Raw genomic sequence first — 15,059 nt, 5'->3', positions numbered from 1 at the left:
AAAGTGGGGATTGTGAACCGCAGCCTACCAATGGCAAGCCATTCTGGCTGCTCACCGCCAAAATTTTGGAATTTTCTGCCGCTCTGCTGGACGCTGCTGATGCCCCTCCACTGGCCCAAAATTTCAAGGCTGGCTTGGAATTTCGTCGTGCCTCTCCAGCCACAGCTCTTAGCATCGTTACCAGCATTGAGACCGGCCGACAAGAGCACAACGTCCAATCGACTGATTGACAGAAGGCTCCGCTAGTCCGACGACACGATGGGCTTCTCGAAGCCGCCTGTTCAGGCGCTCAAAGCCGCCAACAAGCTCAAGCGCCAGGAGCTCTTCGTTCAGCACAAGAAGGCAAAGGACAAGGAGCGCCACGAGGAGCGACATCGCCGCAAGAAGGAGGAGAATCGCGACCCATCACTGAAAGCGGCGCGACTCGCGAAGAACAAGGCAGTTACACTAGACGAGAAGCGAGTGTGGGACGATGGCGATGATGATAGCCTCGGCGCAGTTGTCGACCTGGAGCAATTGAGGAAGCGACGCATTGCGGAGGCCGAGGCCGAGGAGCAGGCTGCTTTGGACGCAGAGATGAAGGACGCGGAGGGCGACGAAGATGACGACGATAACGACAGTATGCTGGACTCGGACGAAGAAGACGATGAGGAACGGCAGGCCGCGAAGGAGCGACAGCGGGAGAAGCGCGCGGCGCGAGACAACAGCATCGCCCCATCCACAACGAGCACGAACCTCGACCTGACTCCTTCCTCACTCGCGCTCAAGTTCCCTTCGCTCTTCTCCGATGTCCCGCCTCCGACGCCCAAGATCCTCTTCACCACGTCCCTCAACTCCACGATCCACGATGAAGCGCAGCTCATCTCGACCCTGTTCCCCAACACGACCTACATTCGTCGCTCGGGCCACCGCTACGGATACAAGTACTCCCTGCGCGAGATTTGCAAGTTTGCGACGAACCGCGACTATACAGCAGTCGTCCTCGTCAAGGAGGACCTCAAGAAGCCCACGGGCATGTCCATTGTGCATCTCCCTGCCGGCCCGACGTTCCACTTTAGCATCTCGAGCTGGGTCGAGGGCAAGAAGCTCCCCGGCCATGGCAACCCTACCAATCACTACCCCGAGCTGATCCTCAACAACTTCAAGACGCCCCTGGGCTACCTCACGGCGAAGATGTTCCAGACGCTCTTCCCGCCGCAACCGGAGTTCCAGGGCCGACAGGTTGTGACCCTGCATTGCCAGCGCGACTTCATCTTCCTCCGGCGCCATCGATACGTCTTTCGCGAAAAGCGCACGACAGAGAAGAACATCGTGGGCGCGGACGGCAAGGAGGTCAAGGGAGTCGAAGGCCTCCGTGTGGGTCTGCAGGAGCTGGGCCCGCGATTCACGCTGAAATTGAGGAGAGTAGACAAAGGCATCGGCCGGGCAGGAAGCGAAGGAAGCGATGCCACTCAGTGGGAATGGAAGGCCAAGATGGAGAAGGATCGCAAGCGCTTCAACTTGTAATCTGCATCAGACAGCAGGCTTATACACCGGGTAGATGGCGTTTTGGAGCGTTTCTGATTCGGCTTTATACGATGACCCAGAAAGAATCTTGAACTTGTTTTGCCATACCAATGACTGCAAATTTGGAAAGGCAACTGAACCATGTGCTTTGCTGGACAGCGCCATCACGAAACCGCACCAACTTTCGACCTCGCTACAAACTTGGTCGATTTAACGAGGTTTGCCGCCGTGCTCTAGCATGACGATGGAGTACCTGGTTGTGTGAGCGCGTGACTTTTATGCAGCTGGCAACACTCACGCCATGATCCCGCAAATAGCAACAACAACACCGACCATTGCCTTGTCCTCCAGGGTCCTGCCGGACGTTATCCAACCTATTGCGACAATTGTGCATGTCTTGAGATGCCCAACTACAGTGCTTGAAACCGGGCCGGCCTGTGCAACGATGAAGAACTGCGAAAGGTTGATGAGAGACGCGAAGCCGCCCGACTGCAAGTCTTAGTTAGCAGCTAGCCAAGGAGGGAAGACGTCGAGCATACTAATCCAATCATGAACCACCTGTGGCGCTCGACGTCGACCCAGACTGGGAAAGCATCAACAAACGGAATCGCGTAAAGAAGGAGAACAGAAGCAATGGGGGCCTGAGTGTAGAGCAGCTGCATGCTGGTCATCTGCAACTTGCGATGGTAACTCGCAATCCAGACTGTATAGAGCGAGGAGGCGAAGATGCCACTAAAGGCGAAAACGATGCCGAGTTGCGAGGTCGTCTTGATGCTTGCATCGCTTGCGGGGATAGAGTCATACTAGGACACCATGCCGACGCCTAAGCAAGCGGGAATAAGAGCGGCGATGGCGAGCCACGGGAGCTTGGAGCCGTGCAACACGTAGTTCATGACGGCGACGGTGGGCGTGAGAAGAATGCGTGCGACCTGGTAGAATGTGATGGACGAGTACGCCAATGAGAGGTTTGGAAGTATGACGTTCAGGCACATGGCTATCGCAAGAGGCAGCAAATGCTGCAGAGAAGCTCTTCGTGGGACGAAGTAGAAAAAGGCTGGCCTGGACAGGACAAACAGCGTCATCCAAGTGATGAGGAAGTGAAACGAGGCAAAGGAGAGCTGACACCGCTTCCAGGACGGGTCGGAGAAAATGGCTTTGTTGGTGAAGACCTGCCACTGCCGTCAGCGGCATTCTGTCTCATACAGGCAGATTCTGTGGTGGCAGCCATACGATGCCGACAGTGGCAAATGTATTCACAGCCATCCAAGCGAGGCCGGTGTGGAAGTTGGCAGGTTCGAGATCGTTGGCCTTCGTCTCCGTGAGGGGCTTGGACACGAGGCCGTCTTCACCGTCGCCGGGATGCGCAACCATCTGGCCGTCGTATTCCGACTTGACTGAAATCCTGAAAAGGTCGATATGCGCGGATGGCAACGAGGACTGGCTTGCTTGTAGCGGCAGAAGAAGAGGAACAATCACTTGAAACGACCCGGGTTTTAATAGAGGAGTAAAAGAGATTTCGGATCAGCCCAGTGAATAATCATTTCTCTGATTTACCTCAGCCATGTCTGCCAAGCCTTGCAGTGAGTGAGTGCGTCGCGACGTCGGTGGCTGCTGCACACCGCAAGTCGCACGCGGCCACATTCAAGACGGGGGAAGGAGCAGGATGAGAAGGCGCATTGGGACGTCCGACTAGGAAAGCGAACAGAACCACGAGGGCGAAACGACGCCTCCCGCCCAAGGTGTTGAGTTACCGCGGCCGCTCCGCCCACCTGTGCTTTGCCATCGTTGCTAATTGAAGTCCAGCGGCTTCTGGTAGTGGATGTTAGATGCAGGACTTACAATGAGGCACAACAGAGGTGTCGTTGTTGGCGATGCCCCCCGCGGGCCCGCACCAATCCCCTTGCGGTAGCCACAGTGCCTTTACGTTCCAGTGCTTCTAGTGGTCCCACCAGCGCCTGGAAGTCACACGAGGGCGTGGGCGCCACCAGTTGAGGCCGTTGCGCCACGCAGGGGACAACGGAGCTCATTGGAGCGCAAGCCAGGCGTTGACTGCAGCCCGGACGTCATGCCGCACCGTACCGCACCCGCTGTGCAAAGCCTGCCCGCAATCGCCGTGCTGCATGACTTCAAGTCATCCGTTGATATCTTCGTCGCCGACTGGCCGGCACGGCCAGAACTTGCGCTCTGCAAATCACAGAAGCCATCTTCGAAGCGTCACGGACTCTTGGGATTGAGACGCTCCTGCCTGCGCAGTCGCACGTCTCCGCTAGTGACGCACCCTGGGCTCCTGCCCTGGATTGCACTGTACCTCACTGATCGACACCCAGGCGCGCCTTCCGTCTCTTTTTGACGCGGCGCACCCCAGCGACCAGGTCGCCAGCCTCGCAACTCTCGTCCCTGCCGCTATGACACGCAGGCTCGTCCAACGGCTGCACTGCAGAGTCCCTCATCAACAGCCCAGGCAACGAGCCGCTTGGGATTTATCAGTGACGCCGTGCGTGAGCCGGCGACGAGTGCCGGGCAGGATGACCTACGGTGCGTGCGGCCTTTATCGGTACTGACCCCCCATGCATTGACGCTGGGCTGACGACGACGGCACTTGGCTGCACATGCAGGGACCGTCAGCGCCGTCAACGGCCATCACGAATACTCTCAGGAACCTGATGTCTGGAAGCGTGCTCCCATCCTCAAAGGCACGACTCACTTCGAGCCGCGGCCGGGCGTCCGGAATATCATGGTCACTGGTGGTGCCGGCTTCATGTGAGCGACTTTGATTGCTGCTGCGAGATGTCAACTGACCTGCTCATGCAGTGCATCTTGGGTCGTCCGCCACCTCACCCTCACCTACCCTCATGCCTACAACATAGTCTCCTTTGACAAGCTCGACTACTGCTCCTCCCTGAATAACACGAGGGCCCTCAATGACAGACGCAACTTTACCTTCTACCACGGCGACCTCACCAACCCTCCCGAGGTCCTGGACTGCATGGAGCGCCATGAAATTGACACGGTGCTTCATTTCGCTGCCCAGTCGCACGTCGACTTGAGCTTCGGCAACTCCTACAGCTTCACGCACGCCAACGTGTACGGTACGCACGTCCTTCTGGAGAGTGCCAAAAAGGCTTGCGTCAAGCGCTTCGTTCACGTCTCGACCGACGAGGTCTACGGCGAGGTCAAGGAAGGTGATGATGACCTGCATGAATCGAGCATTCTTGCTCCGACCAACCCCTACGCTGCGAGCAAAGCGGCTGCCGAGATGCTTGTTCACTCGTATCTCAAGAGCTTCAAGCTTCCAACCATTATCGTGCGCAGCAATAATGTGTACGGCCCTCACCAATATCCTGAAAGTACGTCCTATCCTGCTGAGGCTCGTCCTGACTGCTGGCCTTTTCTCCTATGCTAACTGTTGGTAGAAATTATTCCCAAGTTCGCGTGCCTTCTTGGTAGGGGCCGCCCAGTTGTGCTGCACGGCGATGGACGGCCTACGCGTCGATACCTTTACGCCGGAGACGCGGCGGATGCCTTTGATACCATTCTGCACAAGGGCCAGGTCGGACACGTCTATAACGTCGGTTCCTCTGACGAGGTGTCCAACCTTGAGCTCAGCCACAAAATCCTCGATGCCATGGAGGTCGACATCGACAATCCCGATCGCTTCCGCAAGTGGATCAAGTACACCAAGGACAGACCGTTCAACGACCGCAGATACGCCGTAGACGGCACTAAACTGCGGAAGCTTGGTTGGGAGCAGAAAACATCTCTCCAAGAGGGGCTTCAGACAACTGTCGACTGGTATCGACAATTCGGAGAGCTATGGTGGGGCGACATTAGCCATGTCCTCACACCTTTCCCAACTGTCAGCCAGGGCGAGATTATGCCGGACGATGCCCACTCCATGAAAGACGAGCCACCACAGCCCGGCGATGAGTGCCACACGACAGTGAAGAAGACAGACGCCGAGACAAACAGCTTATATTGACGTCGTTGCACAATATATTCCTGTGCGTGCGACGAGATAGTTGATTGCTCTGGCTGCGATGATCCTGAGATACCACCTATAGACGAGGAGATGATGCGGGAGCGGACGGAACTCCTAGAGATTCACAGGGCCATGAGGTCTGGCAACGCGTGTATGCTAGCTATACAGTGAATCGCGCGTAGAAAAGCGCATGATAAGGCGATTGCCTGCGTAAAGGCGTAGGTCAACGAAGGCTGCGTTTTCTAGGGCGGATCTAAACGAGCGAAGTGCATGAAGACTGCCGGCCGCAGGAGTGGACAATGCCTTGCCAAGGCACTTCATGCTTTCCATGGTAGTACGAAGCATCTCACATGAACAAGAAATGTTGCCTCGTGAGCGTCTCCTGGTTTGCTGGGTTGCACAGCATGAGATCGAGTAACACCACGGAGTGCCAGCTACGTGCAACAGATGGTACTGTGAGGGTGGTGATGCTGTGGAAGCACATCCTGGGCATGTTAACGGCCCGAGTTCAGAGGACGAACGGCGTAACGCCCCCGTCACTCCATCCATGCAATCGCGCTGCCGTGAGGACTCAGGAGTCGATACTATACCGCGGCCGATCACTGCCCTTGAGAGAGGCGGAGTCGCCTGGGTCTCGACCAGCAAACGCAGACCGCGCTCCGGCAGATGGGGACAGCGATCATGGTGCCGGCGAATGGGCGCAAACAGCCAGGGTCGGATTCAATGAGTGAAGTTGAGTAGCTGTACCTGATAACGTCGCAAGGGGCAGTTCCCCGGGGTGGTCAGCAGTGAGAGTGGAACGGTGCTTGTGGAACTGCTGTGGTGGCACCATGCGGCTGGGCGACGTCGAGGGCTTGCGCCGTCGGGTCCGAACCGGGGGTGCACAAGGCGCCATGATCAAATTGAAATCGGGTCCAGTCATCCCGTCAACGGGGTCGAGGGCCGGGCCCAGCTCCTCGGGACGCCTTTCTGCGAGTGCCACGGGACGCTCGAACCAACAACGGGAGGGTGCGGATGGGCCCGTACTGATTCGTTGGCAGATCTCTGGCGGCGTTTGGGGCCCTGCACACCACTGCGCTGGAACTTTTTGGCTGGCTTCCAGTTCTGGTGCGGCGCAACAGCCCTGTCGGCTGTGAAGCTCGCTTGGCCGGCATTGGTGGCTGCGAGGAATCTCGGTCCCGGGACCGCTTGCAGCTTCCCGCGCGCGCCCTGCGTTGGTCAGGATGCGCAAAAGGCAACGTCGTTATCGTTGCTGTCGCCGTCGCCGTCGTCGCGCAAACATGACGAGAGCAAGAGGGAAGAGACGAGAGCGCGATGCAATGCTCGGCGGAGCCAATGCGTGCTTGTGCCTCGGAGCAATGGCCCCTCCTGACTGACGAGGGCGAGGGTGAGGGCGAGGGAAGACGCTGGCAGGGGGTTGAAGAGGCACCCCCGGCTTGGACCAGCACCGCGGCAGGGGTCCTGGCGGTGCAGCGCCGAGCAGACCGTCAGCGAGACCGGGCTGCTGGGTCCGGGCGACATGTCAATGCCAGTGCCAGTGGGCTTTTGCCGCGCCAGCACAGCGAGACATGCATGCCGTCTTGCAGACTTTAAAGCGTTTTAGCACGGATTCTTTTGGGGCTCGTACAGGACAAGCTGCATCGCCCAAGCACTGCGTACATGACGCCCAGGGTCCCAGGGCCCCCCCTCGTGCGCCATAGGCTCGAGCCTGGCCGGGCCAGCAGTTGCGGCTTGCTGGGACCTGGGCGACGGGTGCCGATGCCCTTGTGCCGCGATGGGCGCCGGGCGTGATTGGGTTGAGCTGTCCCAGGAGCTGCTGCCTCTGCAGTGGCGGCGCATAAGTCGAGAGTCGGAGGCGGGCGGTCGCGCGCAGGGATTGGGGCTGGCCGCATGGCCCATGGTTGCGGAGCGGTGGCAGCAGCCCAGCCAGCTCGTCGTGCAGGTCGTGCAGGTCGTCGTGCATGGGGGGACCTCGGGAGGGTTGCTTCTCGCTTGGTGGTGGCTGCTGCTTTTGCCTGCCCGCTCAATGCCCGCGGCAAGTTCCGTCCGCGCCCGGCGAGGGGCCTGATTCCATTCATGGACAAGAATCAACGGCGAGGCTGAGGGAGCGGACAGCGCTGGCGACGGCGGGCCGTCCATGGCGTAGAAGCCTCCCGCGTCGAGGGGATCTTCAAGGCTGCGACTCGAGAGCTTTGAGCATGCCCGCAAAAGTCCCTCTCGTCGACTCTGCCATTGCGACCCAACAAACGCACAGCTCGATGGCAGCATCCAGCCCAGCCGTAAGAGGCCCTGCCGGATGAGATGGATGGCCCGGAGCTCACGAGTCCCTTGCCCCCCTCCTCCAGCAGCGATGGACGACGACGACCCCCCAGCATCCATCCATGGAACGTGAACCTTGAAGCCGGCGCACGGCCCAGCTCCAGCGACAAGGGTCCACTGGTCCACTGGCGCGCCACCAACAGGACCCCCCGCCGGGACCCCACAGCGCTTGTCCCAGCGACCCCATCCCCGGGTCCCCGTCTGCCCACCTCGGCGGCTCAGCCCATCCGCTGGCTGGACCAAATTGGCGGGCCCTGGCATGCTGCAAGTGCTGGCAGATCCCCGTTCTCAATGGATGGAAAGGATGTCTGCGCCGTACAGTGCAGTGCTGCTTGGTACCTACATACTGTACCCGGCTAGGTTCAGTGAGACGAGGTGAGGTGAGGTGAGGTCGGGTGGTGGCATCAAGCACCATGCCATCCTCCACCACCACCACCACCACCTCTTCCTCCAGCTTTCCCCCGGCTCTTGCGACTAGCCTCCCCCCCACCGTGCCGTCTCTCCTCTTCCTTTTTTTCCTTCTTCCGATCCCGTCCCGAATCTGACCTCCACTCCTCTCCTTCTGACTTTCAACCTTGGATTGCCTCTGCGGCTCGGTCGTCGATTTTGCGTTCCCCCCCTTATCTCCACGTTGGCATTGCCTTGCGCCTTGGCTTGCCATCTCTGGGACGCATCCGGTATTGCTGAGGCGATCCGTTGATCCTCCTCAACCCCCCGGCGCGCAAGCCAGGTTTCCCGCGGCTCCGATCACCGCTTGCTGACCGCTGGATCGCATCGCCGTCGCGGCCGGGACCTGCCTTCGTATCATGTCGCCGGCGTCCGTTAAGCTGTGACCATTGCGACTGGCCCGGCGACTCGCCCTGGCATGGCCCAGAAGCGACGACTGCAGCACCAGCAAGACGGCGCCCGCAAGTCCGGCGCCATGTGCACACACGGTCCCTCATCTTCTCCCCCCAACCCAGTGAACAGCTCCAGGCTGTCCAGCGACGGCAGCCCGAGCGAGGGAGGCGCGCTCAGCGACGGCGCGCATACCGCCATGACGAGCGTCGTCGACACAGATGAGGAGTGGCCCGCCAACGGCGCCCACGACGACGACCTTATGCAACACGACCAATTTCACGACGACGACGCCGGCTTTGAGACGATGTCTACGTATCCCGTATCCCATTACCCCCGGCCTTCGAGTCCTCACGGAACGGCCATGCACTTCTATACCGAAGACGGCCATACCGATGTGTGAGTATCCCCCACCTCAAAGGTTTTCCGGCACATTCCTGACACGCGCTCCTTGCTCGCTGTAGGGCTGCGTCTACTCGGTCATTATGGGCGCCAGACCTGGACTACCGCGAGATCCATGGCCGCCGCTACGCCCGGGACTATTATATGCCCAATGATGAGATCGAGCAGTTGCGCCTGTCAATACAACATCAAGTCTTTCTCCATCTGCTGGACGGCGAGCTCTCCTGTGTGCCCCTAGATGACCCGGCAAATATCCTCGACGTCGGCACCGGCCCGGGCGAGTGGGCCATACGCATGGCGGAGCTGTATCCGGACTGCGAGGTCGTGGGCACCGACATCTCCGCCGTCGCCGAAACAAAGAGCGTCCCTCTCAACGTCTTCTTCGAGATCGAGGACGCCGAGGAGTGGGACCGCCCCGCCGATCACTACGATCTGATTCACTTCCGGTGTCTAGAGGGCGCCTTCCGCGACTGGCGCTCTATATACGATAATGCCTACGACTCACTAAAGCCGGGAGGCTGGATCGAGCTTATTGATTTCGACAGCATCGAGTCGGTCAATCTTTGGTTCAGAGTGTTCTCCGAGGGGTCACCAATTTTCGATATGGCGAGGGACCTGGAGATTGCCGCCGTGAAGGTTGGCAAGAAACGGGGCATCACTCATATGGACCCTCAGCTGTTGATGGAGGCTGGCTTTGTGGATGTCCGTGTCACAGAACACTCAATCCCCATGAAAATCAGCGAAAAGTCCGCCGGCAAGCTCTGGCTGATATCTTGTCTCGACGGCCTCGAGGCCAACTGCCTGCGGCTCCTGACCCAGGTGATGGGGTGGGACCCGGACAAGTGCAAGGCGGCATGCGAGTCGGCTGCTCGCGAGCTTGCTCAGCTCGCCAAGGACCCGGAGAAGGCTGCGGGACTGCGCGTCAAGGCACTCACGATCTCGGCGAGGAAACCACTGGAAGCCCAGTCCTCGGCGAGGAGCCCTCCCTGGTATGGGAACCGCTCACCAAGCGCCTCACCACCGGTCGTTGAACGAGACCAAGAGAGCACGGGAGCGACCGCGACGACGGAGCCCAGAACGTCGGAGTATGTGTTGGATCCCCCGGCGGGACAATAACAGCCAGGCAACTTGTCTTGCCATTATTTCGATACCTTTGACGACGATATATGCACGGGAGTCCTGGGCTCGGGCTCCATTTACATGTTGGATGTATGTTGTTCACGGCGCAGGAGGCGGTATGGCGTTGATCCCGCATGGCCGGCAGATGGCCTGCCTCCACATTTGGTCCCAGATTTTTGGACATTCTGCTCTTCGATGTCTCATGCTTCACGGACCAGAGCATGATGACAGTGCCTTGTGGAGAGGTACATATGGGTATTTGATGCGCGTAGGCGTCGTGGACCGGCGCCCGGGAAATTGGCCCCTCAATTATAAATCTTATCGGATTGAGCAATCAGAGTTTTAAACTATGTGCAGCAATGCCTTTGGAATTGTCTGGTTGTGCTGTCGTCCACCTCGATCGTTGTGCGTAAATTTGTCCTCAGGTGCCAACCTCGGGATGGCTGTGTGGGTACCCCGGAAGCTCCAACAGTGATCAGCCTGGAGCCTGGCTGGTGACGCGCTGGTGGGGAGCTCTGGCTGCCCCAACCACTACTGCCACCTGCATCATCCCGCATCGCGCAAGCTTCCTCCAGCATCACAACCTCAGCCTCGCTATCGTCGCATCGCCATTCGAGCTTGGAGCTGTCGCGAGCACGACCAGACCTTCCGGGTCGCCGAGTATGACGAGCTCCTAGGCGCAGCCATGTCCCTCGACATCAACGACGGCTTCCTTGCCGCCGCCAACCAGGGCGCTCCGGCCGATGATGAGCTGCCCATCTTCACCGTCGAGCGCGTCCAGCTGCAGTTCTCCATCGCTGCGGACTTTGTCGCAGCTCAGGTCGCCAACAATGTCATCATCCTGGCCCTGTCCAACGGCCGCATTCTGCGCATCGATCTGAACCGGCCGGAGGACATTGACGGTGAGCGCCCGCCACGCTGCCGTCAGACCCAGCCGCGGGGCGGACACACAGCCTGGAGCGAAGCAGAATGCTGATGGTCAAGCAGACATCGACCTTCCCAAGAAGACCTCCGACGTCGGGGTCATTCGTCGCATGTTCCTCGACCCCACGGCGTCCCACCTCATCGTCTGCACGGCCCTCGGCGAGAACTACTATCTGCACTCGCAATCAAAACATCCGCGACCGCTGGGCAGGCTGCGCGGCGTAGCTATCGAGAGCGTGGCGTGGAACCCGTCGCTGCCGACAGCTAGCACGAGGGAGATACTGCTCGGCGCCTCGGATGGCAACATCTACGAGGCCTTTATCGAGACATCCAACGAGTTTTACAAGAAGGAAGTGAAGCACCTCAAGAACCTGCACAAACTTCCAGACGGCGCCATCACGGGCCTGTGGGTGGATAATCTGAACGGAAAATCGGATATCCGGCGAGTGGTGATTGCGACGCAGACACGGCTGTTCCACCTCGTGGGCCGTATTGGCCATGGGCATGACGGCACGGGCTCTGTCTACACGCGACTATTCGAAGCCGAGCAACCGGTGGTGCACGAGCTGTCACGGACACAGCCAGGGGCCTATTCCACCCTCGCCGTGTCCCCGGACCCGCCTGAGACGAATCCCTATGCAGAGGATGCCCCGGATCGGGCATACGCGTGGCTTTCCTCGCAGGGCGTCTTCCATGGCAAGCTGCTCAACGTCCCGGCCGACAATAGCCTGGGCTCGAGGGTGTTTTCCGATTCCAAGATGTTGCCCCGAGCTCAGATCATCGCGGCGGAGTCCTCAGGCAGGCGAAGACCGACCTCCGAGACCATTGATGCCTTGGCGCTCACGCAGTGGCATATTGTCGGCCTGGTTGGCGGACGCGTCATCGCCACCAACCGGCTCACGGGCGACATGGTCTCGGAGCATGACGTCCTGGGTGCAGGGCAGCGCCCTATCGGCTTCTCCGTGGACATGCAAAAGAACACTTTCTGGTTGTTCACGTCGGAGGAGATATACGAGATCGTCGTGCGAGACGAGGACCGGAACATCTGGGAAATCATGATGAAGAACAAACAGTTTGAACCAGCGCTGCGGCAAGCCCACACACAGAAACAAAAGGAGACGGTGGCAGCCGCGTACGGCGACCACCTGGCCAAGAAGGGCCATTGGAACGAGGCAGCAACGGTCTACGGACGCAGCAATAAGCCGTTTGAAGACATCGCGCTGAGCATAATCGACAACAATCAGCCCGATGCCCTGCGCCAGTTCCTGTTGACCAAGTTGGCCACAACGAAAAAGTCTGCAATTATGCAGAGGATGATGGTGGCAGGCTGGCTGGTTGAGGTATTCATGTCGAAGCTCAACTCTTTGGACGACACCATCATGACTCAGGCTGAGCTGGCAGAGAATCTCAACACCGCCGAGTCAAGGAAACTGTTGGAGTCTGTTAGGAAGGAGTACCAAGATTTTGTCACCAAGTACAAGAACGACCTGGACCGCAAGATGGTCTACGATGTTATCAGCAGCCACGGTCGCGAGACCGAGCTCCTTTTCTTCGCCAACGCCGTCAAGGACTACAACTACGTGTTGTCGTACTGGGTTCAGCGCGAGAGGTGGGACGAGGCTCTGAACGTGCTCAAGAAGCAGACGGATCCTGAAGTGTTCTACCGGTACAGTAGCGTGCTGATGACGCACGTTTCGCAAGAGACAGTGGATATCTTGATGCGGCAGGCGGACCTGAAGCCACGGAGCTTGATACCGGCATTGCTCGAGTACAACCGCAACTTCAGTGGGGACGCAAACGTCCAGAATCAGGCGGTCCGTTATCTCAACTACGTCGTCTTCCAACTCAATTCCAAGGATGCGGCCGTCCACAACACGCTCGTATCCATCTACGCTTCGCATTCCTCCAAAGACGAGTCCGGCCTCCTGTCATACCTCCAGGCTCAGGGCGACGAGCCGCGCTACGACCCAGACTTTGCTCTGCGGCTGTGCATCCAGCATCACCGGACACTGTCGTGTGTGCACATCTACACCAGCATGGGCCAGTACCTGCAGGCCGTCGACCTGGCGCTGTCTCACAACGAGATCGAGCTTGCGTCCGTGATTGCCGACCGGCCCATGTCTAACCCTCAGCTGCGGAAGAGGCTCTGGCTGGCGGTGGCGAGGAAGGTCATCTCGAGGTCTGACGGCATCAAGGCGGCCATTGAGTTCCTCAAGCGCTGTGACCTACTCAAGATTGAGGACCTGATACCCTTCTTCCCGGACTTTGTCGTGATTGACGACTTCAAGGAGGAGATTTGCGGGGCGCTCGAGGACTACAGCCGCAACATCGACAGCCTCAAGAAGGAGATGGACGAGTCGTCGCAGACGGCGAGCAACATCAAAATGGACATTGCGGCGCTCGACCACCGCTACGCCATCGTGGAGCCCGGCGAGAAGTGCTACGTCTGCGGGCTGCCGCTGCTGAGCAGGCAGTTCTTCGTCTTCCCTTGCCAGCACTCGTTCCACTCGGACTGCATGGGCCGCAGAGTGCTCGAGCAGTCGGGCATGAGCAAGTCGAGCAGGATCAAGGAGCTGCAGATGCAGATCCACAAGGGCCTCGTCAGCGGTGCCAGGAAGGAGGCCGTGGTGGCCGAGCTCGACTCGCTGGTAGCCTCGGCATGGTATGTTTGAACCATCGTGTACTGTTTTGCAAACCACTGACCCCTATGGACAGCATCCTTTGCAGCGACTTTGCCATCAAGCGGATAGACGAGCCATTCATCACGAGCAACGACAATGTCGGGGAGTGGGCCCTGTGATTGATGCATGCCCGCGGAGGCGCTGCGATGATACCCTGTTTATTATCCACATGACGAGGAAGAAACGAATATACTACTAGCCTATGATGCTGCCTTGGTGATAGAGGGTGTGAGACGTGCATGTTTTCTGTTCCACCATCTGCGTCTCTCTGCCTCAGTATTTGCAAAGGGTGGCTCCTTGGGTCGCCCTCGAGTACATCATGACGGCCACCACGCCGCCGTACAAGCCCAGCACCTCGGCAAAGATGAGGATGAGCACCATGCCCACGTACAGCCGGGGCTGCTGCGTGCTTGCCCGCACTGGGATATAAGGTGTTAGCACAAAACCGGTCTTGTAAATGCGAGTATTTCACCTGAGACGAGGAGGGGGGTTGCTGCGCACCGCCACTGTCTCCGACAATGCCAATGGCAAAGCCGGCAGCCAGTCCGCACAGCCCGACGGACAGGCCCGCGCCGAGCTGCAGGAAGCCCGTGTAGATGGGCATCTTCTCGTAGATCTGGTTGGCGATGATGACGCTGATGACGAGGCCGTATATGGAGAGGATCTGGGCCATGATGGCACATAGTCTGCGTAGTCACCCGCGCGCCACTTGTTAGCCATGGTACAAGCTGCGACCTGCAGTGCTCCTGGTATGTATATTTATTCGTCCGTCCGCCGCTTGCGATATACGCAGCCAGCGCATAGGATTCTCTTCCCCAGTCATCGTCGACGTTGTCGGGGAGGGACGGAGGCAGGTCTAAACGCACACATTCTGCATCAGGCGATCGGGGCGGAGGACGCCCGAGGCGAAGATGGCGACGGCCGACTTGGCGGTGCCGTACGAGGCGCCAAAGGTGCTGAAGACGATGGCCGTGGCGCATCCCATGGCGCCGAAGAAGGACTGTAGGACGAGGCGGACGGAACGTGTCAGCGCTATGTCTCGTGTCTCGCGATGCGATTGGGGGTATGATGTTGGTTTCGCGGGACGGTAAGAGGCTGGGGAGAGCTCGAGGGTCGACTGACGGCGTACATAGGACTGTGTGATGGCAGAGTGTTAGTCGGCTCTAACAATGGCGAAAGAGCCGTGTGAGACGCATGAGGCGGGGTGGCATACCAGCGGTCCATGTTGGCGATGAGGGCGGCATCCATGGCAACGTTTACTTGGCGAAGAGTGCGAGACGACACTGACGGAG

The 15,059-nt window shown here is 59.0% G+C and overlaps 6 protein-coding genes across 6 annotated transcripts; 4 read left to right on the top strand and 2 right to left on the bottom strand.

Annotated features, from left to right (window-relative positions):
- Window positions 1-258: 258 nt before the first annotated feature.
- PLICBS_000689 (uncharacterized protein) lies at window positions 259-1,506 on the top strand (the record flags this gene model as incomplete). The annotated part of the gene is made up of 1 exon (XM_018318283.2): window positions 259-1,506. The coding sequence occupies one exon, from the start codon at window positions 259-261 to the stop codon at window positions 1,504-1,506; it is 1,248 nt and encodes a 415-aa protein (XP_018183808.1).
- An 803-nt stretch (window positions 1,507-2,309) lies between these two features.
- On the bottom strand, window positions 2,310-2,877 carry PLICBS_000688 (uncharacterized protein; the record flags this gene model as incomplete). Its single annotated transcript, XM_018318284.2, has 2 exons — window positions 2,310-2,675; window positions 2,737-2,877. The coding sequence occupies 2 exons, from the start codon at window positions 2,875-2,877 to the stop codon at window positions 2,310-2,312; spliced, it is 507 nt and encodes a 168-aa protein (XP_018183809.2).
- Window positions 2,878-4,031: 1,154 nt separating this feature from the next.
- Window positions 4,032-5,485, top strand: PLICBS_000687 (uncharacterized protein; the record flags this gene model as incomplete). Its single annotated transcript, XM_018318285.2, has 4 exons — window positions 4,032-4,041; window positions 4,122-4,266; window positions 4,318-4,853; window positions 4,920-5,485. The coding sequence occupies 4 exons, from the start codon at window positions 4,032-4,034 to the stop codon at window positions 5,483-5,485; spliced, it is 1,257 nt and encodes a 418-aa protein (XP_018183810.1).
- Window positions 5,486-8,669: 3,184 nt separating this feature from the next.
- Window positions 8,670-10,159, top strand: PLICBS_000686 (uncharacterized protein; the record flags this gene model as incomplete). Its single annotated transcript, XM_065599649.1, has 2 exons — window positions 8,670-9,040; window positions 9,106-10,159. 2 exons carry the CDS (start codon window positions 8,670-8,672, stop codon window positions 10,157-10,159), a joined length of 1,425 nt encoding a protein of 474 aa, XP_065455721.1.
- A 688-nt stretch (window positions 10,160-10,847) lies between these two features.
- Window positions 10,848-13,886, top strand: PLICBS_000685 (uncharacterized protein; the record flags this gene model as incomplete). The annotated part of the gene is made up of 3 exons (XM_018318287.2): window positions 10,848-11,064; window positions 11,150-13,748; window positions 13,802-13,886. The coding sequence occupies 3 exons, from the start codon at window positions 10,848-10,850 to the stop codon at window positions 13,884-13,886; spliced, it is 2,901 nt and encodes a 966-aa protein (XP_018183812.2).
- A 154-nt stretch (window positions 13,887-14,040) lies between these two features.
- Window positions 14,041-15,015, bottom strand: PLICBS_000684 (H(+)-transporting V0 sector ATPase subunit c; the record flags this gene model as incomplete). The annotated part of the gene is made up of 5 exons (XM_065599648.1): window positions 14,041-14,186; window positions 14,269-14,453; window positions 14,634-14,767; window positions 14,890-14,902; window positions 14,981-15,015. 5 exons carry the CDS (start codon window positions 15,013-15,015, stop codon window positions 14,041-14,043), a joined length of 513 nt encoding a protein of 170 aa, XP_065455720.1.
- Window positions 15,016-15,059: the final 44 nt, after the last annotated feature.

Source organism: Purpureocillium lilacinum (assembly GCF_023168085.1).
Source record: "Purpureocillium lilacinum CBS 284.36 DNA, scaffold_1, whole genome shotgun sequence".
Lineage (NCBI taxonomy): Eukaryota > Fungi > Ascomycota > Sordariomycetes > Hypocreales > Ophiocordycipitaceae > Purpureocillium > Purpureocillium lilacinum.
The sequence above is the reverse complement of the archived record's forward strand: the minus strand, read 5'-3'. Positions and strand labels throughout refer to the sequence as shown.